This window comes from Oreochromis aureus, linkage group 20 (genome assembly GCF_013358895.1).
Source record: "Oreochromis aureus strain Israel breed Guangdong linkage group 20, ZZ_aureus, whole genome shotgun sequence".
Classification (NCBI taxonomy): domain Eukaryota; kingdom Metazoa; phylum Chordata; class Actinopteri; order Cichliformes; family Cichlidae; genus Oreochromis; species Oreochromis aureus.
The window spans coordinates 7,566,337-7,591,179 of NC_052961.1; the positions used below are offsets into that span (position 1 = coordinate 7,566,337).

General features: G+C 41.2%; 2 protein-coding genes across 10 annotated transcripts in view; one reads left to right on the forward strand and one right to left on the reverse strand.

Moving 5' to 3' along the window:
- Positions 1–3,598: 3,598 nt before the first annotated feature.
- zfp64 (zinc finger protein 64 homolog (mouse)) lies at positions 3,599–8,165 on the reverse strand. 6 transcript variants are annotated; one of them, XM_039604291.1, is made up of 7 exons: positions 7,920–8,165; positions 7,587–7,650; positions 7,366–7,509; positions 6,155–6,302; positions 5,998–6,060; positions 5,655–5,783; positions 3,599–5,544 (listed from the first exon to the last, which is right to left on the reverse strand). In XM_039604291.1, exons 4-7 carry the CDS (start codon positions 6,195–6,197, stop codon positions 4,127–4,129), a joined length of 1,653 nt encoding a protein of 550 aa, XP_039460225.1. In that variant the 5' UTR covers positions 6,198–6,302; positions 7,366–7,509; positions 7,587–7,650; positions 7,920–8,165; the 3' UTR covers positions 3,599–4,126. The 6 variants fall into 6 exon arrangements, with proteins under 6 accessions (XP_039460225.1, XP_039460224.1, XP_039460223.1 ...); XM_039604290.1 differs by having other exon boundaries at positions 5,655–5,906; XM_039604289.1 differs by lacking the exon at positions 6,155–6,302 and adding an exon at positions 7,726–7,754 and having other exon boundaries at positions 5,655–5,906; positions 7,920–8,164.
- Positions 4,191–24,843, forward strand: part of LOC116322028 (teashirt homolog 2) — a 111,824-nt gene continuing 91,171 nt past the window's right edge. For 2 of the 4 annotated variants that reach the window (XM_039604284.1, XM_039604286.1), the window contains exons 1-2: positions 4,191–4,299; positions 11,272–11,334. The gene's annotated coding sequence lies outside the window, so the exon portion shown is untranslated. Of the gene's footprint in view, positions 4,300–9,056; positions 9,171–11,271; positions 11,335–24,843 lie in introns of those variants that run through there. The other 2 variants (XM_039604285.1, XM_039604288.1) reach the window with 1 other exon arrangement.

Sequence of the window (24,843 nt, forward strand, 5' to 3'; positions counted from 1 at the left end):
TTCACTTAAGATGTCAATAGTGTCACAGCCAAAAGATGCCTGCATCGGAAAAACAAATCCATATCAATACTTCGCCAATCAGTTAATTTCATTAAGGCATTCAATGCCATTTACTGATGGGATTGCAAATTGTGTGCAAACAAACCAAAGGTCAGAGATGCATTGTTGAACCGAGCGACAGATTGTATCTGAAGGAGAGAAAAACTGTTTGGACTCGGTGGCTGATTTATAGCTACCTCTGATGACAGAAATGAACAAACTCAATTCATTTAGGTTTATTTTACTACCTTGTGACATTTTCACACTATTTAGAGCACCGGCAGTTTTTTGCCAAAGTGTCATCTTGCTCTGGTTGTTGTCCATCTTTCCATCACCTGGTCCTTTCTGGATCTATTTATGTCCAGAAGGAATGCATCACAAGTTACGATTTCTTTAAGCAGCTGTGAGTGGAAATTGCTTTTTGGGAAGCCATTTATGGCCCCCATTCAAAGGCTGGCATCTCAAACACAGGAAGGAAGGAACACAGAAGTGCTATACAGTATGAAGAGCTTCATTTTAAACTCCTCCTACCATTTATCAAAAAAGAAAAGCAAGAAAGCTTTAGAATTTGCCAACAGAATTCACTCCAGTTAGCTTTGAAATATGAAAACAAGCTTACAGACCAAATTGGGTATGATTTATACTGTAACCGAGTCACTATTTTTCCAAAAAATGTAAACAGAAAAAGTAAATAAATATAACATCAACTCTCTTCAAACCTTCTCCCCAAGTAGGGCTCTTAAGACATTGTAACCCATAGAAAAGGCACTTAACCCAGCTATGACGTCACATGTGGAAGAGAAGAAGGGGGAAAGAAAGGGTCTGTCCTCCTCAAGGGTGCTTAGGATTATGGCCTGGAAGTCTGTTAGATAATAGATCAAAGAGATACATCAGAGTGCTTTGTGGTTTTCCCACATAACACTCATCTTCATGCATAATGGAATTTCAGGATTTTTTCCCCCCTAGTTCCACCTGAAGAAGAGGTGACACAAAATGGTTCAAAAAATCTGAGTTTGAGTGCAGGCACTCATAATGCAACCCAAGTGCAGAACTGATGCAGATTTAGTTTTCATGCTGCTCTCTTTTTGGTACATTCTTCACTATAAGCTGGCTTTATGTAGCTTAAATCATACAAGAAACAAAACTAGGGCTGCCACAAACGATTATTTTGATAGTCGACTAGTCACCGATTATTTTTGCGATTAGTCGACTAATCAGATCATGCATCCATTGGACGTAAAATGTACAGCTTATTGCACCAGCATGCGTCTGCTCTTATATAACTATCATTAGCTTACAGCTTGAAGTGTTTAAGGTATGTGCTAACTAAAAATAAAGACAAGATGATAGTTTATTACACTTTTAATGAAATTTGCAGATTGTTTCAGTGAAGTTTAATAAACTCAGCCGTCTGCTCCTTGCTATCTAAAATATAACAGGACACCGGAGTATATTCTCGAGCATCTCACACTTCTGATAATCAGTTATCTGCTTGATGTTTATTCATCTGTGCAAAAACTATAACTTTATTTCTCAGCCAAACCGATTTACCCAGGAACAAATAAAATACTAAAAAAAAGCCAAACAATAACATTTTTAAGTTATCTAAGTGACTTATATTACATGTTTAACCTGAGTAGCGAAAGACGGCGGTGAGTTTGAAAACGATTTGCCGGGAGTCCGGTGTTCTCACCGGCTCTAGTGAGCCGTCAACCCCAGCTAGCTATCGAGCTGGTGGGTAACAGACGTCTCGGAAAACGTCGGAGCGCTTTTGAAAATATGTGGTGTCTTGATAGACTGAGCAGATATTTGAGGTTTACACAGCTACATTCTCACCTGAAAATATGTTAAACGTTTATTTTGTGACCCAGAAAGAATAATAAGAGTAATATTAAAACTAACTAGCTGCCGCCATTGTTGACAACTGCGCTGGGCCGCGCTATGAATTCTGGGACACAGTTTCTTCTTCTTCGGGGTTTAACGGCAGCTGGCATCCTTGTACATGCAGTGCTGCCATCTTCTGTTTCAGTCCGTTATTACACTCTTAAATACTACTACTTATTCCTGCGTCTTTTGGGATCTTACAAAGCTTCAAACGACGCGTCGACTATTAAATTAGTCGTCGACGATTTTAATAGTCGACGTAATCGTGACTAGTCGACTAATCGTGGCAGCCCTAAACAAAACCAAACTTCAGATTTTCCCTTCTTTTTAGGAGCAGAATGAGTATTTTGAGCTGTCATTTAATTTTAAGGTAGAAAATAGAAAAATTGTACAAAAAGCACAGCAAACAATCTAAAGAGCTTGCTTAAGTTTACATAAATACACAAAAAAACAAATATGGTAATCACCATCTACAAATAAAAAGTTTTATTGTTTAAAATTGAACTTAAAACAAAAGAATGTTCAATGCCAACCTGACTAGTAGTAGTAGTAGTTTCTGTGGCATCAGGTGGTATTAAAAGTTAGCACTGTTATCCATGGAAGCTTTTTTCAGTCACTGGAAACAATTGAGGTAAGTTGAAATTTTAAGTTATCCTATAACGGATACAATGGGTTATATGTCAAACGATTAGATTTCTACCATGTTTGTTGTTTGAGGACCTGCGTGAACAGGAAATAAGTAGCATTTTAATTTGATAGGTCAAATACTGCATTCACAAGTAAAACAATTATTAGCAAATGTAGGCTAAAGCTAGCACTCTAACCAATCAGCACACAATTAGCTTAGTTTGGAGACAACCAAGTCTCTAAAACAATATGCCTAACCCTTTCATAAGGATGTCTCAAATTAGCACCCTAAAATTTCAGTTCAAAACAGAATTCACAAAATAAAAGTAACTACGCTTTCTTACCCAGCTAGGCTAGCTGTTTTTCCATATCCAGTGTTTATGCTAAGGTAGCTGCCTCCTACTCCTAGCTTCACATTTAATGACAGACACAGCAGTCATTTCATATCAGTTCAATTCTTGGCTAGCACTTTCAAAAAGACACAATGTATCAACCTTCAAGTGAGTAGCAGTCGTATCTTATAGAAACACAGTGGTATAAAAAAGTGCAGCATTTCTCAAGAAAATTAGTAATATGGGGATATTATAGAAAAGCCATCCTTCATATATTTTCAGTGTTAAAGCTGATACCCTTGCTAGCTACAGTCCCCTGTCTAAAACGCAAACCAACTATCTCAACCTACAGTGCTGGCAAACATTTTTTTTTAAACCATCAAACCACTTCATCTGAGTTTGTGGCCATGCTGAGCGAGAAAATGCAAGAGTCTGCTTCAGCAGAGCCATTAGTGCTCAGAGACCAGAAAGAAATCAATGGTCAAGTGTTTACACAGGAGAATCCTATTCAGGTGCAGCATCCGCTCTCTGCAAATACTAAGTGCTGAAGTCTGAATGTAAAAATAGGAAGAATAATAGAAAGCAGCAAGCAAAAAACTGGCTCTTTATTGAAAAATCTATCGGGAATGCAAGTCGCCTTTTAGAAGCTAAGACCTTGATATGCAGCCTAATGTTTTCTACAATTGACATCTACTTTTTCAGATTCAGAATGAGGGCTTGAAAAAAAAATATTTATTTATTTTTTAAAAAAAGCTATACATACAGAATATGTATAATCAATACTACGGGGCAGCAGTACACTTACAGTCTGAATACTCCATAAAGCAGAGCAAGTTTCATTATTTACTCTCATCACTCTGCTGCCACCTAATGGACAAACATAAAACATACATCATACAAATACATTCAGTCACTTTCACATTTTGTTCATTTGCGGTATTATTCTTTTATTCTTTTATGATGTTGCTTTAAATTAAACCTGATTTCAATTAAATATTGTAATTGAAATATGGTTTAATTTCAATTTTTGATGCCTGCAAATATAACAGATGAAAATACAGTGCATGAAACAATGTTAAAATGGATGTTTTATTCTAAAATGTGAAGACTAAACAAACTACACCTCCAAAGCCAACAGTTTTGTTATTTTAGTGGTTTCCGTTAGATCTACAAGTTACTATCAGCAGAGAATTAGCTTATGATGCAGTTACTGTCTTTTCACTTTCAGAAACACACACCGCTGCTCACTGTGGCATGCTTTCAAGTGTATGTGAACTGGAATAGAGTGCATGAGGGGAGAGCTGATCCACCGTGCTCTGCTGAGGCTGAGGAGACACTATAAGTGGAACGCTGTGGATGACCACATTCTGGCTGCCCAGGCTGATGTTTGGCACCAGTAATGCACTTTCCTCACAGGGTAAGGCACTCTCCTCAACCGTCACAGTCTCTGCTGGCTTGGACATGTCCACGTCAGGCAGAGGTGCTGTGGTCACCAAAGCTGAGTTTCCTTCCGTAACCACTGTAATCTCTGTGCCACCTTCCTGAATCAAAGCATTGAGCCCCTCCAGTTCAGAGCAGGTGGTGATGAACGTCTGTGTGCTGCTGCTTGAGTCCTGAGCGGTTATAGCTGTTTGCATCAGGGCCTGGTGGAGCGGGTTGTTGGCATCGTCGGTGCTGAGTTGAGTCAGGAGGACAGTCTGGGGTTCAAGAGTGGCTTCTGTGGTTTGGGATGAACCGAGTGGTTGTACAGGCGCCAGCAGGTTGACCTGATGGATCATGGAGTTAACTACCATGTCCTGGTTTTCTGGGCTAAGCAAGACCATGTTGCTCTTATTCTGGCCATCTCCAGCAGTCGAGAGCAAGGGGTTATCCTGGCCTAACGGGTGAGATACAATGATTTTAAGCTGTGCATTACTATAAGGAGGCATTGGGTTACACGGGATAGGAACTTCGAGCTCAGCGCTGGTTTGTGACATGGTAACGGGAACCAAGTTAACTGCTTCCGCTGGGGTAGAGAGCTGGAGTTGCAACACACTCTGAGTGTCCCGATGCTGCTTCTTGTGGCTCCGCAGGGAGTCCTCCCTCACAAACGAAGCATCACACGAGTCACAGCAAAAGGCTCGAGCTGCATCTAGTTTGGCTCGATACCGAGAGCTGACAGGCTTCGGAGAGTCAGTGCCTAAATTTTTCCCTCCACCTCTGCCTCCTTTCCCACCGCTGCCTTTTTCAAGCTTATCCGAGTGACACTTCTTCTTGTGAATGACGAGATTGCTGCGCTGCTTAGAGGCAAAGTTGCAGAAGTCACATTTGAAAGGGCGGTCTTCGGAGTGGATCCGCTCGTGGACCTTGAGCGCCCCCTTGCTGGAGCAGGAGTAAGTGCACTTGGAACACTGAATGGGCTGAGTGGGTTGGTGTTCTCTCAAGTGTTGTCGCAGAGCAGTCTTGTTGGCACACTTGAAATCACAGTGCATGCACTGAAAGGAGTTCTCCGTACCATGTTTGATCTGAATGTGCGATTTGAGGTTTCCTTTCATGGCGCAGCGGTACTCACAAAAGTCACATTTGTAAGGTTTTTCGCCAGAGTGAATCCGGATGTGCCTCTTCAGGTCTGAGTTTATTTTGAACTTTGCATCACATTGTTGGCACTGAAAAGGTGCATCCCCTTAGAAAATAAATACATAAACAAAATAAAACCAGTTTTAATACCAGTCTCTAAGCTACAACTGTCACACAGCTGCTGACAATTTTGGATGTTTTGGCTACCTACCCTACCTGTGTGCGAGCGGAGATGCACGGTAAGTTGGCTGGAGTTGCGGCTGGCGTAAGGACAGATCTGGCATTTGAATGGCCGTTCATCATAGTGGATACGCAGGTGCTTCTTCAGGCTGCTGCTGTCTGCTGCTGCATAAGGACAGTGTTTACATTTGTGTGGCTTCTCACCTGTGTGCGAGCGGCTGTGCATGTTCAGCTTGTCCCGCCGACTGAAGCGCTTGTGGCACAATTCACATTCAAATGGCTTCTCACCTGGATGGTAGACAGAAAAACAACTGGGGTTAAAACTTACTCGAAAGGGGGTTTTGCAGCTGAAGAACATATTTTGAAAGCATTAGCGTACCGGTGTGAGTTTTAAGATGTCGCTCCATGTCTTTTTGGCCATACTGTGTCTTGAAAGTGCAACCTGTAGATTGTAAAAAAGCCCCAAACATTTTCTTAAATTGTGTGCAGCCTCTGCATTTGTAAAAAGTCCAATCAACACTGTACTAAATACATACAGTGCTGTGAAAAAGTTCCCGATTTCTTTCTTTTTTTGCCCATTTGTCACTCTGTTGATGCCTTTGTACAGCACTTTTAGAAAGTGCTCTGTAAGTAATGATGACTCGGGCTGGCACTTTGTATGTTTTAGGACATCAAACAAATTTCCTGAGGAAATACAAAATGCAGTTTTTAAATGACAACTTCATTTCTTAAGGGGTAAAAAGACATCTACACCTACCTGAGTCTATGTCAAAAAGTAATTGCCCATGAATTTGTGGGGGTGCGCTTATAAAACTCTATTATGGCTGTTTTTACTTGTGTAATGTTGTACGTTTTAGTTCTACTTTATTGCCTCTCTTTTCAATTTTTTGCTGATGTACAGCATTTTGTGTCAGCGGTGGCTGTTTTATAGCACTTTCCAAAGCTGGAATGGAATTTTGAACTTGCCAATGTGTTTTTTGGATTATTGTCCTGCTGCATAAGCCAAACTGATTTTGTAGTAGAGCAGAATTCATGGTTCTTTGAATTATAACTAGTCATCCAGGTCCTGGAGCAGCAAAGCAGCCCAAGACCATCACAATACCACCATGTTTGACTGTTGGTATGATGTCGTTTATGAAATGCTGTGACAGGATGCAAACCTGCCAAAAAGTTAAATTTTTGTCTCGTCAGTCCACACAATATTTCCCAAAATCATGGAGATGTTCAAGATATTCTTGGTAAATATAAGACGGGTCTTTGCGTTCTTCTTGGTCAGCAGTGGTTTTCACCTCACGTCTCCCGTGGATGCAATTTTTGCACAGTCTCCTTATTATTGTTGAATAATGATCACTAGCTTTAACTGAGGCAAGTGAGGCTTAGAGTTCCTTAGATGCTGTTCTGGATTCTTTTGTGACCTCCTGGATGCTCCTTCGATGCACTCTTGGGTGTAATTTTGTTATTTATGGATTACTTTGCTTGATTATCTTTTCACATAGGGTAGCTTTGGATAGCTTTTTATTCTTAATAAATTAAATTAGCATTTAAAAACTATTTTGTATATATTTGGGTTGTCTTCGTATTTTACTTAATAAAGTTTGTTTGATGATATGGAACAGGAAAGGGAAGGAGGCAAATACTTTTTTACAGCACTGGAAATATTAATGATATGGGGCTTGAGTGGCAGGAAGTGCAGTTCTTCCTGTTAGAGACTGAAGATCTGCGTTCATCAGCAGCAAGAGGCACGGACCTGAGAAACAGCAGCTGTGTCTCTTTGAAGTCAGGGCAGGTTTTAGTTTTTTGGAAGGTGTCTTTGGGGCTTTGGTCATCTTTTTGACACCTCTCACAACACAGGTCTGGTAGGTCTCCGCAAAAACAAACTCAGTGCTGGAGTCTGAAAGTAATTTGACAGGCAAAGTCAAGTTTTCATTCAAATTATGGACAACAAAAGCAGAAAGAGGAGTATGTTACCTGTGAGAGTGGATGTGGCAGTAGTGGTTGGGGTGTCAGGGATGGACAGGAAACATTCATTTTGCTTATGGGCGAGAAAGACCTTATAATTATTGTACTGCTTTTTGCAGGAGCCACAGATGTGGATATCTGGGCTCACCTCCACCACCACAGAATGACCTGCAGCCACTTCGGATTGCAGAGAACACAAAACAGGAAATAATGACTTCATAGGACGTTGCATAATGTACATATGTGAAAGTGATTACAAGATGGCTACAATAATTTGGAGCTAAATCGTGATATCATAGAGTTGTCTTCCAGTTATGAATTTTAGCAACTGTTTTGTTTTACCTTCAGCGGTGTATGCAGCCATTTTCGAGGTGGTTTTGCTGGAGATCAGCTCATTTTCTGTGTCCTCGCGGTGTCCATTGTAGTTTTAAAACATGCCGAACGGGTCAAAAAGTAGCCAATGAAACATCACTATCTAGTTCCAACTGCGAAATCTACCACGGTTTGCATATCAATAGAACTCGCACTTCACTTCTCTGCCGACTCCATGTTTTACGACATTCTACGTTGGGTTTGCGGCAACCGCACAAGGCTTTGCTGGTGTCGTCATATGCTGCTTTGAAAAACGTGGGAAAATCGAACTACAAAGTCTCATCACCCAAATCAACTTATAAGTCAATAAATCATACTATTAATAAAGCTATCTGACTGACTGTTTGACTATCCTGTTTAGAATAAACAAATCTATCTACACTGTGTTAATTCTTTTGCAAACCGGAATTTCAAAAGCTGAAATTGCGTATTTATGAGCACTTGAACGCAACATCATTGTGTGGTTGGTCCCCCCGGCCCATTCCAGTGTTGCCAACTTAGCGACTTTGTCGCTATATTTAGCGAGTTTTCAGACCCCCTAGCGACTTTTTTTCTATAAAAAGTCGCTAAAAAAAGACGTGAAAGCGCGTATCGCTTTTACTCTCAACAAGCAGCGGGTGCTGTAACGCAGTCAGTTCTTCTTTTAATCTTTTACTCTTCTGCTGTTTTGTGGATCACAAGGTTTAAAACTACTTATAAACACACACAAACACAAAGTAACTCCACCAGAGTGCCTATTTCGGGTCACTTTTGCCAGTCCAAGCCCGGGTAAAGGAGCAGGGTTGGAATTGTGACATTAAAAAAACAATAATTGCTAAAAGAAATTTAATTTGTAGTTCTAAATAAACTCTAAATGCATTTAGGACGTTTTTTACTCACTTTATGTCTCTTCCACGATGTTATTTCTCTCTCCAACAACATAGGTTACAATTATATTAGCGTGACCAATTATGCAAATTAGGTGATGACGTCATTTAGCGACTTCTAGCGACTTTTAGGACAGCCAATAGCGATTTTCCTTACTGAGGAGTTGGCAACACTGGCCCATTCGAGGTCTTCAGGTTATGATGCTGAACAAAACTAAATCTGATTTCAAAATTTAAAATTCTTTAAAAACAAGAAGTATATTATATAAAGGTTTAACGAGTAGTTGCATTAGTTGACTTGGAGAGGATAGTAGCTATTAGCTTACCTCTTTGTTCCCAGAAAGCCACCAAAACGGTTAGTACTTATTGGAAATTTCACAAAGAGAGGCAACGATGGCTTTTACATGTATGTTGAAACTATTTGTTGGGCCATATAAATGTCAAATTCTAACTTACGTCGGCACAGAAATCAGCAGTTAGCTTTATTGTTTACTCTAGGCAGCAGAATATTGCCTTAACACTTGCTGTGGTGCCTGCAGCGACTTAATAGAGTATTTCTCGTGTGCAAGGTAAGCTTTCAAATGGTAGGCTACTTAAATATACATGCTCTACCATTTTCAAGTAAGGGCAATTTACTTGGTTGTTGGTGTGAGTGAATGAGAATGCCTCTTTTTTTTATGCCAGAGCAGTTGTGCTAGTGTGAATAAGCCATGAAAGTGACTGACATACAGCTCCATTTTCAGTGGCAGGTCCTTAACTGCCTGATTGCCACTGTGAAGCTCAGGAATTTCCTTACGCTGACTTTCCTGCATGGCAAAGGCATAGGACTGATTCCTTCCCTGCTGAAACAGCAAATCCTTGAGACAGACAGGAGGCACACACATATATTTAAGTACACTAGACACACGAACACACACACTTAGACTTGCAAGGCCTTTCATAGCCTACCCACATGAATGTGACTAGTTGATTATCACCCCATTTGACTTATAATTTGTCACGTATAATCCATAAATGTTCAGTTAGTGATATGGTAAATCCATTGATGATATTATTAACAAAGTACTGTTTTCTTGGCAGTTTGAAATTTGATGACACAGCTCAGGAGACATGAAGACATGAAAATGAGCTAATTAAATAAATAATTGCATCTGACCAAAGAGTGTGCAAATTGCATGCACATAAATCCCCCCCCCTCTCGCAAATTCAGTATACTTAAATGTACATCAAAAGACCACATTTACATGTGACACCCAAATGACTTAGTGGTGGTGTAATAAAAAAAAAGACTTATGTCCCTCCCGCCCTTCTCACAGCAGTGAAGAACTGGCCAAAATGCTCCCTACTTTGATCTAGAACTGTAAATCTGCTTTTTTCACTTTTCACACTTGATTCTTAGGATTTTTCCATTTAATGATTTGAAATATCAGAAAGTAACAAAAAGTGCTCATCACAGTTTTTCCCAGTTTATATGTTTCGGTGTCTGCTCAAAATAATTTAAGATCCAGAGATATTAAATTTCAGTGATATGAAAAAGAAAAACATGTAACAAGTTGAAACCAATGGAAATTTGTTGTTTTACACCCCCCAAAAAACCCAAAACAAAAGAAAAAAAATCCATAAACTTTGAATTATCTAATTGTTGTCATTGTTTTCACTTGAACTAATCAATCACTTCACTATTTGATTAATTTCCAATAGCTCCTGGTTGAGCACACTGCATAGTCTTGATTGTGTTTTCCCTAGGCTTCCATCTCTTGTTAGAAAACAATAAAAGCACTTTCAGTTTTTGCATTCAGAAACAAACTATCATTTGGACATCCAGCTGTGCCAGTCCTAATTTGTAGACATGCCCCTTTCCCATTCATTGAGACACCCGTGTATTTGGTGAGTGATGTAATGTCCCTCTTTTCCCCAATGAGACAAGGGCAACAATAGGGGGGAGTGCCTCTGTCACATTATTTTCCCCCACCGAGGCACGCCAGCTGCTTACAGTTGCTTAATGGCTACGCGCTGTCACAAGGCATCACAGCCCACTGCCACACAGGAGCGGCAGATGCTTTAATTGCACAATGACTTGTAGGTTGTCAACAGCAATTATACCAGGCTTCCACCTGAGGGCACCCAAAGAACACCGTCGACTCACTTCACAGACATAAACCTCAAAAGCCGACTGCTGCACGCAAACCCGATCTCCGAATCTCGCTTGCGTCCAGACAAGAGCCGCCAATGGATTCCAAGTCTCCTCTAAGCTTAATGGTTTACCCATGTTCTGCAAGGATAAGGGCAGCATTGTCAGACAGAAGACTCAGGACCCCAAAATCATATTTAGATATAAAATATTTACCCAGCTTTGTCACCTTAGGGCCCACTGCCCACCGTGCTGCGGCAGGTTGTGGTGTGCAGAGTTTGAGTAATTTTGCTCATTATTAATTCATGCAATTTTTTTTTTTCAGGGGAAGCTCATTTGCTGCCGCCAGTCCTAAGATTATCATCATTAAGAGGAGGCAAATAAATTGGTGAGTTCAGAGCTGTGCTGCAACCTGCTTCAACCCGCATTTGTTCTTATATGTTAATGATTTGTTATTTGTACAGTTCCAAGAAAATAACTGTGTAATGTGTTTAGATTTGTTGTCCGTTCTATTTCTAGACAGTCCTGAACTCGGGAAACCAAAACACACACGGCGACCTTTGGTTTGTGTCGTGTCAAATTGAATGGCTAAAAGATGTCCCATGTCCCGTGTTTGTTTTGAGCCATAAGACAAATTATACACACATGTATGAATTCCTTTGGTCAACAGCTGCCATCTCAGCATCAGATAAAACAGAGCCAAAGTCTGGGAACCATCAGATGCCTCCGACACTCCCACTTTATCATATGAAAAAAAAAAGAGACTGTACACAAGCATGCACACAAACACACACATTTGCACACGCAAGCAAGTGCAGCCGTGCTACACACAAAAGGCGCACATGCTCACACGCAAATCAGTGCTATGCTCTTTGTATCTGCCAAGTGATGCAGATGATAGGGCTGCATATGAGTGCAGGCAAACCAGAGAGGAGAGGGTACATGTGGCTTCATAGACAATAGCAGGCCATAGCCCTGGGAGTAGTGTGTGCAATCCCAAGGAACATGCTGGGATATAAATTAAGACAAAAATGTAACCCCCCCCCCACTTTAAAAAAAAAATGTAGTTTAGAATTCTCCATATTGTCAAGCATTAAGATCTAGCGTAGAAGCATGCATTTATGCAAATGTGGCTGTAGTAGCAAATAAATAATTAGGTTTCTTTTCTCCATCTTAAAAGTGCACGTCTCTCAAAATAGATGATATTTTTGTCATCTGTTCTGTCATGTTTATCAGTGCAGTCTGCTTTGGAAAAGAAGGTTCTGTAGGTTGTGTTTCACTTTAGTGTCAGCAGGGGGTGTCCAAAAGCAGTCCAGAGAAAGAGACCCCTGTGCTTGTTTGAAGCAGCTTACAAGGCACTGCTCCAGTTTGTAGTAGCTGACATTTTGGAACCAGTGGGTCAGCAAAATGGAGAAACCATGGAGATGTATCAAAACCAGTGAGACTTTTGATCACGGGATTGTTGTGTGTAATTTATTATGGGCCTTTGGTTATTCTTTATCGCGAGTCCTAATTATTTTCGGTGGGAAGTGACCGTTACTGTGAGCGCACGAGTAGTTTTCAGGTGTTGCTTTCTTCTTCCAAGTAGAGCAGAGGAGGAAATGAGGCCATGGGCCGAATATTTCAGGTTTAGGCCGATCTATGGAGCTAAATCTAAACAAAAGGCATGTGCATGCTGTGTGTGCGCGTGTGTCCGTGTGTGATATGTGAATATGAGTTCGCGCGCATACATTTTTTTTTGTGTGAAATTGTCAATGATGTCACAATGGAAGAGAGAATCTTGATAGTTAGACAGATAACAATGAGGGTGGCTTATTCATGCCCTCCACACACACATACGCACGTGCACACACACACCTATAGACACACACACAGCATCATCATCGTCACAGAGGGAGCAAGGCTCATAATTGGACAGAGGTGTCTGTAGATAATGAAGCCAGACCTCACACCTGCCAAACCTTGGGGATTTCTCTTGACTGGCCACTTAAATCTTCCTCACTCTGTGGGTCTGGAGGGCAAGAGAGTGAGTAAGGAACTAATGGAAAAAAAGCATGCGCTACAGGGAGGATCCCTGTCAGCACGAATGTAGTGCGGACCCCCCACCCCCCCACCCCGGCTAACGCAGCCCCCACAGCTCGTTCCATACAGCACCCACCTCACTTCACTTCACTGTAAATCCTCTGGTGTCAAGGATTTCAGACGGAAATGGGGAAATGCTGCACCAGCTATTTTGTTTCAAACTCTCAAAACACTCGCTTCTCCCAAGTTGTCTTTGGTGACAGCGTTGTGTGCGGGAAGCGTATTGTGCCAGCTTTTAGCGGGGTGTCATTCGAGGTGCTGAAAGGGAAATCAGATAGACGCTTCAACGGAGAAATACTTCTATATAGAAAGTTTACCTGACAGTCATCAGTGACAGTGTGACACTATATCACTGGTAGCAAAAAGCTACACCAATTAGGGATCGAGTTTACTCTGGCAAAATCTTAACAATTTATGGGCAACAAAATGGGATTTCACTCCGTCTTTCTTCATGACTCGATCCGTAAATGAGGGTTGGAAATCATTGTCATTCAGTATACAGATTAGGCACGGATATAAAAGCAGTGGAGAGAATTCTGCTTATATGTTATTCTTTTGTTTTTGTGTTCCATAAAAACACAGACAGCAACAAGACACCAGGGGGTTATCACTCTTTGTTAGCTTGTCATGAAGTCAGCCATGCCAGTTTTAACATATGAGCTTGTGTCTGCTGTCAAAGGGTTGTAGTGGTAAATGGTGAGAATCAATAACTTTGTAGTGCTAACAGACACAAATAGAGACTGGTAGCTTTGCTTGTTTAGCCGTATCCAGATGGCCTGAGTATATTTGTCATATTTTAGTCTTTATTCTGCAGATATTGGATAAAAAGGATAAACATGCACCTGTCAAACTCTGCTGTTTCATGGAAGTTGTTTTGTGCTTCTTATGCTACCCGACGCCAAGTCATGCATTAATGCTTTGACTTTAGGGCTGGAACAAGGTTACAGAGGGAGCTTCAATCATTTTTCTCTGTTTTCAGGAGGAATTTTCATACAGAGACAGTAGCGGTTCTCCTGATGGAGAATTGCATGTGCATCTAAATAGACAACAGCAGTACATGGAAAGAAACAGGATAATGTTCACAGCAGGATAATGTGCACCATTTGATTGGGTGCAATGAATGAATGAAATCATCACCTTTTGAATGAGGCTTTTATTCGGAATGAAAGGGGTCAGAAAACTTCTCTTATCTTGGATACTTTCGGGTCATTTTTCCAATGTCCAGGGCAAGTTGGAAGGTAAGTGAGCCCAGGTGGCTTTCCTGGACGGTGATACCCAGGAGGGAAATCTTGTAATCAACAAGATTACACCAACAAAACCAAGCTTCCACGGTGATGGATAGTCTTGCATGTCCACCTAGTGTCTGCGCTCGGAGTGCTCAGCATACGTGGGCGATAGCTCACCTCATCCTCCCGTGTGATAGATGGATATGGATAGACAAAAAGCTGTGTGAGTGCAGCCAGTTTTGGGAAATTCGCTGTAACTGTAGACCCCGAGTCATCATCGTCCCATCTTTTACCAGCTTTAGACACTTTTAGTCGTCGGGCAACATTCGCTAATGTGGATCTTCTTTCCAAATTGCGATGATAAGCAACGCTGAAATGTGCCCTGAAATGAAATCACATGGAAACCGAAAGCTTATCAAGATGAAACTGTGCAATAATACAAGAATTATCCATCACCATCCATCATGTATTTGTTTGCAGGAAACAGATTACATGGATCTTAATTGAAATATTATTTTACCTTCATTTGAATTATTTATGCGTTTGCTGACTAGATTCATACCTCAGAGAAAAACATGAACACATTATGTGATGCAAGAATGTGAGTGTGTATTTGTGAGTATTTCTCATATATTATTCAAAGTGTAGAGTCAGAATATGGTCTTACGTAGCCATATGAAGGATATCAAAGGGCCCATCTTTGATACAATTTATTTGAGATCCACTGGCCAGAGCTGAGCTGTCCATTGGCCTTACATTGCTAATGAGATCGGGGGTAAAATTGAGAGTGGTGGGCTGGCTGTCATCCGCTAGGTGATGGTTTTAAGACTAAGCAGTGATACTTCATTAATTAACCTTCACATTCTATGTAGATCTGCTCATCAAGATGCAGTTAATTAAAGAAAGGTCATTCCAAGGGCTGCTGGGAAGCGGCATTATTACAATGGAGGGATGGCACTGCTTTGAGCGAGATAACACGGGGGAGGGGGCAGGGAGGAGGCGATCACCCAGTCATCACTGAAATGGCAGAGCGGCTAGCCAAAGCCAGTTTCTGAACTCCTGATGTGGACCGCCATGGTTCAAGAAAAAGGAAAAATGTATTTTTTAGTTGTTTGTGTTTTTATTTCTTAGTTTCCCTCCTCTTTTTATATAGAAATACACTGTTGAAAGGCTCTAATGGAGAAAGCCTCCCTAAAATATTCATTACACTCAATCGACAGCATCTATCTTTTAGCATCTCACTATAGTTTTTCTGCTGTCTTTTTGCAGCCCTGTTTCTTTCCTGCCAATTCCTCGGATGAATTTTACTTACTCTGACCTTGCTTGGTGTTCAGAAAAAAAAATGCCATCTTGAAATAAATAAAAGGCCAGGAGCTCAGCGACATATAAAATAGTTATGTGTCATCTGTAAGTGAAATCCACTTCAGGTTAGTGACTTATTCATTTCAATTTCCTGCTGTCTGTCTATATAAATATATATATATATATATATATATGTATATATATATCTTTGTCACTGTCTACTAAAGCATAGCTCAAAATATGTAGTCTTGTTTCAGAAAGTGGATCAAATAGGTACTGTGTTTTGTTCTAAAAGTCACTGGTATATGTCAATATGCCTCTGAGGCTTTTATCAGTCACAAAGTGATTGTTTTTGTGCCGGCCTACATGCCAACCTAAGGACAGCAGCAGTTGGAGCGTACTATGAAATAACGCGTCTATACAATTGCCTCTTGGCCAATTGCACAAGTGAGATCAGACTTAGTGTTACAAATGGCTTTCTGTAATGTTTTTGCCAAGTTTTATTTTTTGATAATGGCAACCCCTCTCCCCTCAGCGCTGTCTTGTTTGGAACCTTGGTGTCAGTTTTTCAAAATGTTGCTCTGCTGCAAAATTGCAGCGAGACATCGGCACCTCCCCTGTGTCCACTCAGTCCTCCTGTAGTCATCCCTGAGTGTCTTTTGGCATTGCTTCCTATGGCAGGTGTAGAGACAAACGAGAAACAGTGCTCAAACCTGCACGCGCTTGCATTCAAGGATGTGTGTGTGTGTCTCTCTCTCTCTCTCACTATATATATGTGTGTGTGTGTGTGTATGTGTGCGTGCGTGTGCATGTGTGTATATCCCTCCTACTCTGCAACGATACAGTAACTGCTGACCCCGGACACAGTGCCATTATGGCAGACGAGCAGGGCTCCCCTGGCAGCGGCTGGAGCGGCTGGTTGCTAGGTGGAGAGACATTACCGCGGGCCTCTGCAATAATTTATCCTAAGAGCGCGGCGAGCCGTCATGTAGCCCCTGACAGAGAGCTGCAGTACTTTATCTGCCTGCCTGTAAATCAGCCATGTGTGGGTGCAGACGGCAACATTGTTTGATCTCTTTCAGACACTCTAATAATCTGCTCCCCTCTGATTGATACCTTCACACAACAAAGCACATTACACCAGCACACCACAGCAGCCATCAGTGTGTGTGTGTATGTGTGAGTGTGTATGTGCATGCACCAACGTCTAGCTGTATGAAAAGTGTTCACGCTTGTGTGTGTGCGTCTTTCTGGTGGTCATCAGTATTGCCAGTGGCCAAGGGAGGGAGGAAAGGGGATGAATTAGTCTTCTGCAGAAACAGAGAGTCATTTGGAGTCTCTAAACCAATGACAGGGTAAAGGGTTCACAAAACGATCACTGGATAAAAGGAGGGGCAGGAAGGGAGAGGAAGTGCCACAAAACTAAAAACAAAATACAGCAAAGAGGATAGCAGAAACAGTTATTCTTCTATTAAATGGTGGCCGCTTTCACAAGTGCTGTTTTTTAAGGAGTGGCGCCTGTTGTTGATGTAGATACATGCAATCAGACGCAGCTTATGTATGAAAATATTTAATTAAGGATTTTATAATTGCAGACTCTACCATGTATTTTCTTGCAAGGAAAAAAAATATATTTGGATGAAAAATGTTGCCTTCTTTGGTTTTCAATACAGCAAACATGTTTGAAAATGAATGTTTGGTCTAGGCTTTAACAAACATAGAACTACACAGCTGAATGCTCGGATTTTTTCCCTTAAAATGCTGATATCTTTTCATGCCATCCATGGCCTTCTTTCAGCTCAAAGTGAATTGCATCCTTTCCAAATTGCCTTCCAACTCCTTGCTTGATATGGCTCATATACAAAGGAGAGCAATGTCCCGTCCAACAATACCCATACCATTTGTGCTGCTCAGCTTCAGAATGTCATTGGTTTGAGTGTGACAATAAAACATAACTCCACCTTTTCTGTGGGTTGCATTGGAACATAGCTTCCAATTATTCAGCCCCAAATTCAATAGCAATTTTCTGCTCAATGAAATAGTGGTTTCAATCTCTAGAGTAATGTCACTTTAGAGAGATTTTCAAAATGGCATGTCTGTGAGTGAATAGATGGACGCGGGAGGATTCATTTTGCTTGAGGAAATGATACTTGTCTGCTGAAGCTTGTCATTTATTGATGAAGAGAATTCCTCCTCACATACTATAGAATCTACAGTATATGTACAGATGTAGTGGTTTTTTTTTTTTAGTTTTTAGTAAGTGTTTCTAAAAAGGATAAAAGATGCCAGCCAGATGCATAACGTTACGGTTGTGTTTGGTCAGATGGAGCCCATTTTGCTTCAGTGCAGCATTAAAAGTAGCACTGAACAATAAAAAAATGCAATTATAAGTGTGTTTGTGTGTAATGTATCAGTAGCCCATCCAGGGCCCCATAATGAATGCAATGCAACGTGCGATCACTGAGCCGTGCGTATGCCCCGCTCAATGCATCTCTGAAAATAAACAGAGCAATGGAAATGGTTCTCATTAGTGTTGTTTTCATATTAAGTCCCTCAGACAAGGTTGACAAACCCAGCTCCCTGTGCCAGGCTCCTCGGGGACCATCGCTTCAATACAGCTAGGGCAAACAACACCAGCCGATACCAACACCATTACCACCTCCTATAGTTACTTATCCTCCCCTCCCTCCCTGCGGAGTGCTCTGTCTACACAGACCAGAGGAAAATGCATTAAGATCTTCCAGCAGCATAGAGAAAGAGTCCTGCTTTCATTTATCACTATTGCTATTGGCCCTAAAAGGGACAAATGTCTGTTCTCCATCTCTGAGCAATTGGAATTGGAGAAATGTGTGCTGTGTGTGTGAGATGGAAGCTATTTTGTGCTCCAGAGACGATCCACTGCGAGGCTGTTTAGCAGGAAGGGAACAGGTGTGCTGAGCTTCTGGCTTCCACCATGTGTTCCAGTTGTTTCATCTGCACCTGTTTCCCTGAGTCCTGTATATGATGATCAAAACACTTTATTAACCATAAAGTGCTCTCGCTCATATGCCACAATGTCACTGCCTGTATCAGGCACATATCATTAGAAATAATTAAGTCGTGCGGCGCGTATTATTGTGTCAAAAGTTACATTAACAAGGAAAACATGTCCAACCTAAACTTGAATATGCTACTTTTGCAGATTAATAAATAATGATTTAAACTACAGTAGAAATAGCTCGTGCAAGAATATAGTCGGCAGCAGCAGTAAGGAGACGCAGGCTCCATGGCATTTTAATCTGTTTATATTAAAGTACGGCTTTCTAAACATAACAGTGGCATTGCCATAAAGAACCTAAAGAAGTTGTGCTGTGTCGGTTACACATATTTCTCAAATACATGAAAGCATTGTTTCATCTGTTCCAGAAATATGGCTCCATGTAACAAGTTTGATTGTAATTGTGATCAAAGCCATGCTGAGATGTGATATTTGCAGCAGATAAACAAATTTAAAAATCTAAAATTTGTCTAATAACATAAAAAAGAAGTGTGAAACTTGTGATGCTGACTTGTGATGGTCTTGACACACTCATGATTTTACCAGAGAAGTTATTTGTTCAAGGCAGACAAAATGAAATGAAGTGAAAATATGCCATCACTGTTTAACTTTAGGTGCCTTGAGATTATTATTGTTGTGAACTGGCTCCATATGTACATAAAATCCAATCAGTCATGTTCTACATACATAAAGTTAGAAAGATACAAGCTAAATCTGGATTTATGTTTTGTGTAATTTGGCAGCCATTTGTATGTCGGTAGGAAAGAACTACAAAATTAAACAGGTGCATAGCTGCAACTTTGAAGTCAGCCGATGAGTACACTATGTATGCTGAATGTGTAGTGGAACACTACCCCAAAACATGTTCTCACTTAACCGTTAAAATGTGAAAAAAAACTTCTTATAAAGGACTGAAAGTGTTTTTCCTCCAAAATTGGTTAATATCTTCATTATGTTTTTTAATTAGAAGATGATGAAAAATGCCAACTTTACAGGGCAAAAATGACACATGTGGACTTGTTGAGTTCAACCAAAAATAAAGAACATAATGGTTATCACTTTACTTTCATGTAACATAATCAAAAGCTTGAACTAGCGGCACGGAGCACCGCTTTTGCCTCCGCGAACACATCGGACTACAAACACGCACATTACCAACTCCGGAAGACGATCAAAGCAGCCAAACGTGAGTACAGGGACAGGGTAGAGCAACAGTTTGACAACCCTCGGAGTATGTGGCAGGGACTAAACACGATCACAGACTTTAGAGGGAAAACCAGCACACCGCAGACCACGGCCTCTCTGTGTGAGGATCTAAACGTATTCTACGCTAGATTCGACACAGCGAACACCAGGAGACCGGACAGTGTGCGCACCGCGGATGACGTCAGTGCGCACACTGTGTCTGAGGAGGATGTGCGGAGGTACTTCAGGAGAGTGAACCCACGCAAAGCTACTGGTCCGGACGGGATTCCCGGCCGCGTCCTCAAGTCATGCGCGACTCAGCTGGCTGGAGTGTTTACACATATCTTCAACCTTTCCCTCTCTCTGTCTGTAGTCCCAGCCTGCTTCAAAATGGCCACCATCGTCCCTGTACCCAAATCCTCCACCATCTCATCATTGAACGACTGGCGACCTGTAGCCCTGACCCCCATCGTGAGCAAATGCTTGAGAAGCTGGTCAGGGACTTCATCTGCTCTGCACTACCCGACTCACTGGACCCTCTACAGTTCGCATACCGCCACAACAGGTCCACTGATGATGCCATAGCCCTGACACTCCATGCTGCCCTGTCACACCTGGAGAAGAGAGACACGTATGTGAGAATGCTGTTTGTAGATTACAGCTCAGCATTCAACACCATCGTTCCCTCGAAGCTGGACAGGAAACTGCAGGATCTAGGACTGAGCAGCTCCCTCTGCAGCTGGATCCTTAACTTCCTGTCTGACAGACGCCAAGTGGTCAGACTGGGCAGCACCACCTCATCCCCATCACACTGAACACTGGTGCTCCACAGGGGTGTGTACTGAGCCCTCTCCTGTACTCACTCTACACCTACGACTGCACGGCCACTAGCAACTCCAACATCATTGTGAAGTTTGCGGGACGACACTACAGTGGTGGGTCTTATCACCAACGGTGATGAGGCGGCCTACAGGGAGGAGGTCAGCGCCTGACCCACTGGTGTCAAGACAACCATCTCACCCTCAACGTCGCAAAAGACAAAGGAGCTGATAGTGGACTTCCGGAGGTGCAGAGGAGTACACACCCCATCACCATCAACGGCGCCGCTGTGGAGAGAGTGAGCAGCTTCCGCTTCCTTGGTGTACATCTGGCTGAGGATCTTACGTGGTCAGTACACATAAACAAGACAGTGAAGAAGGCGCAGCAGCGCCTCTTCTTTCTCAGGAGACTGAAAAGATTCGGCATGAGCCCCGCATCCTCAGGACCTTCTATCGCTGTGCCATTGAGAGCATCCTCACTGGATGCATCACCACCTGGTATGGCAACACCACCGCTTACAACCGCAAAGCTCTCCAGAGAGTAGTGCGGTGTGCTGAACGGATAATTGGAGGTGAGCTTCCTCCTCCAAGACATCTACAGGAAGCGGTGCCTGAGGAAAGCGGGAGGATCATCAAGGACTCCAGTCACCCCAGCCATAAACTCTTCAGACTACTTCCATCAGGAAGGAGGTTCTGCAGCATCCGGTCCCGTACCAGCAGACTGAGAGACAGCTTTTTCCACCAGGCCATCAGACTGCTGAACACGTCATAGACACCTCACCCTCACTACTGGAACTTCAACATTATGCACTCCATACTGTACATTAATGCCACTGTTTTGCACATACCTACCTCTGTATATTTTATATTTTATATATCTTATTTTATTGTTTACTCTATTTCATTTGTAAAACATGTATATACACACTCACACACACACACACACACACACACACACACGAAAAACATATTTAGTACACACATTCAGTAATGTATATACCTTTATATATGGTACATATATTTATTACTTTTAGATTAACCATTTTTATATTTTGCTTGTTGCACGTTATTGTATTTTGCACAACTCTGTTGCTTGTGAAGCTTGCACACAAGAATTTCACTCGCATGTACTGTACCAGTGTACCTGCACATGTGACGTGACAATAAAGGTGATTTGATTTGATTTGATTTGATTTGAACTGTGACACCTATGACTGTTTTTAGGTTGTACAGATATGTGTCTTTCTTGAATGCCTGAAGATAATCTTTTCCAACCTTGCTAAAATTATCACTCAAACTCAAGCATGAACTCAAATCTCAGGGTCACTGATATCTCATCATAGTAGCATTCTTGTAAAGTCACAGGAAAAAAACAGTTTTGCAAAAACATTAACTTCGACTGAACGATGAACTGGTTGGAATTTGGTGTTCGAAGGTCAAGATCACCTTGACAGAATGTGTTTTTGGCTATAACTCAGTAATCTTCTAACAATAGTGGTACCATTTTACCAAATAACTCACCAAATATTATAATAAATAATAAATAATGATGTTTGGTGGTTTAAAAATGTATTTAAAAATTTGATATCCTGACATATCAGCTATTTTTTCCCTGACATTTTTTATTTATAATTACTTATTTGCTATTTATTTATTTATTTGTTTTGACTCTTCTCAGATTGGCTGAGTATTTGTAGTGTTTTAAACACCTGTTTAAAACGCTACAAATCAGGGGGGCGATCGTGGCTCAAGAGTTGGGAGCTCGCCTTGTAATTGGAAGGTTGCCGGTTCGAGCCCCGGCTTGGACAGTCTCGGTCGTTGTGTCCTTGGGCAAGACACTTAACCCATTGCCTACTGGTGGTGGTCAGAGGGCCCGGTGGCGCCAGTGCTCGGCAGCCTCGCCTCTGTCAGTGCGCCCCAGGGTGGCTGTGGCTACAATGTAGCTTGCCATCACCGGTGTGTAAATGTGTGCGTGAATGGGTGGATGACTGGATATGTAAAGCGCTTTGGGGTCCTTAGGGACGATTAAAGCGCTATATAAATACAGGCCATTTACCATTTACCATTTACCTGTTGTCAACAGGGATGCTACAGAGTGCCCACTGGTGGACAAAGCATGTAACATCCACACTTATAACATGATTGAAGGGTGTTTCTCCTGTCTCCCCTGACTTTAACATTTTAATATATTGGTAGTTATAAATGCTGATACTGATAGATCAGCAAATGGCTAATATTCACCGGTAATACTGGCCTGCCAATAAATCAGTCGGCTCTACATTTTACACACATGGGATGACATTTTACACTCAAAATGTTAAAGGTCAATTCACCGTTATGTCAGAATATTCTGCAAGAATACTCATTCATAACCATTACTTATTAAAAGAAGGAAAGGTTGTGAATTTATTTCACATTTGATCATATACTGAATTAATATCAATAACCTCAGGTGCCACCTTGGTGATTTTGGCTTTACTGTGTTGCTCTATTAAAGATGTGTATGAAGCATCCATGTTTTAGAATTTGTAGCATCCTTGCATCAACATTCACTTTTGTTGCATTGTTTACTGTCATGGCTTCAACTTTGGGCTCTGTCAGAATCAGCTTAATTGGCCAGTGATGAATATACTTAACACATTTCTTGACTACATATGAGCCTTAGCACTGTGAGCTTAGAAAAGCATACAGAAAAGGGTGAAAAATGCTAATTTATTGGTCCAGGACGCGAGGAGGCAATTCTAATTTATTTGAAAATAAATTAATTCTTGCTGTTTTGATTTCTGTTGATCAACTAATCTGCTAATTGAGTAATTGTTTTGGTTCTGTAGTTAATCTTCTGTAGTTTTTCCAAAAATGGTACTGACCAGTCTTGTGAGCTGAGCTCAACTTGATAATACACTGTATTGAAGGAATCTATCTAACTAATCTAACTAATCTATCTAATCTATCTATCTATAAAATAAAAAATTATGTTAATTAACCTAATACAACTGTCTGGTTATTGCCACATAAACCTTGGAATCCTCAAGCTGGTTTTTGCAGTTCAGTTTATGCTGCTTTTAACAAAACTGGTTAATCTTTTTGGTTTGTGTTTAATTTTTTTGAGGAAATTCACTGGACACCGTGTCTTAACTTGAAGTATATGACTGTTTGTAAAAGCACAGGTGTTACCTATAACAAAGCGATGGCTCTGTTCTGTTCAAGTGTTCCAGTGAGCCATGACAGATTATCAGTGAGGCGGTGTGCACGATACAAGGAGCCTGAAACTAAAGTAGCTAAATGGAATTCAGACATCATTAATTTTGGTATTTATAACCATGCTTGTCCTACACTAGCACGTTACAGGAGACAATCTAAAACAGGAGAAAATCAAAATGATACTTAAACCTTAGTTGCTCATCTTCACAGACAATTATATGAATTGCTTTTAAGCACACTGATATGAGAGCGATCTTTAAAAATGCATCTTGCCTGTGTGTCTAACATAGTCGCATCCTCCCACCTAGCACGGAGAAGTTACTCGGCCCACCTGAGCAGTGATTTGGCAGGACACATCACACTGCTGCAGGCTACTGTAAATATCACCTTTCTTGTTATCTCCAAGACCTGCTTTTCCAGTAAATAGGGGAACATGTAATTCAATATACTGTCGGCCCCTGTGCTTTCAGAGGACATCTAGGTGACATGACTTAGTGGCCCCGGAATGAACATAAAGATTAATAAGTAATGGCCACATAAAGATGATATTTGCACTCAGATATCGCCTTTTTTTAGATTAATGCTTTTGATCACAGGGAAAGTGGTAATACAAAACGAGCAGACGGCAGAAGGTATGACATCTCAACACAATCTGGTACATTAGGATTCTGGAGTACTTTTCATGCTTGGCCCAAACAAAACTTTTTTTCCCCCCCTTTTATTATTCCCAGTGCTTCTGCTGCTCTTGCATGATATTTTTGACAACGCACAATTGTGAATTATCAAAGATACCTCATGCTTTGATATGTGAGACAGGCAGTGATAACTCAAACTAGCTTGCATGCTACAATTTATTGACAATAACGATAATATTGAACCGCATGTCCCACACTCTAAAATGAAATGGTATTTGGCTGTCCTCTGTAATACTGTTGTCGGTCCCCCTGGTATTTTGTAATTTGTTGCAGTGTTTGTGTTCTCTTTCACACTTTAATATCACAGTATTGCTTCAATTTAAGCTCCAAGATAAAGTTCTATTTCATTTT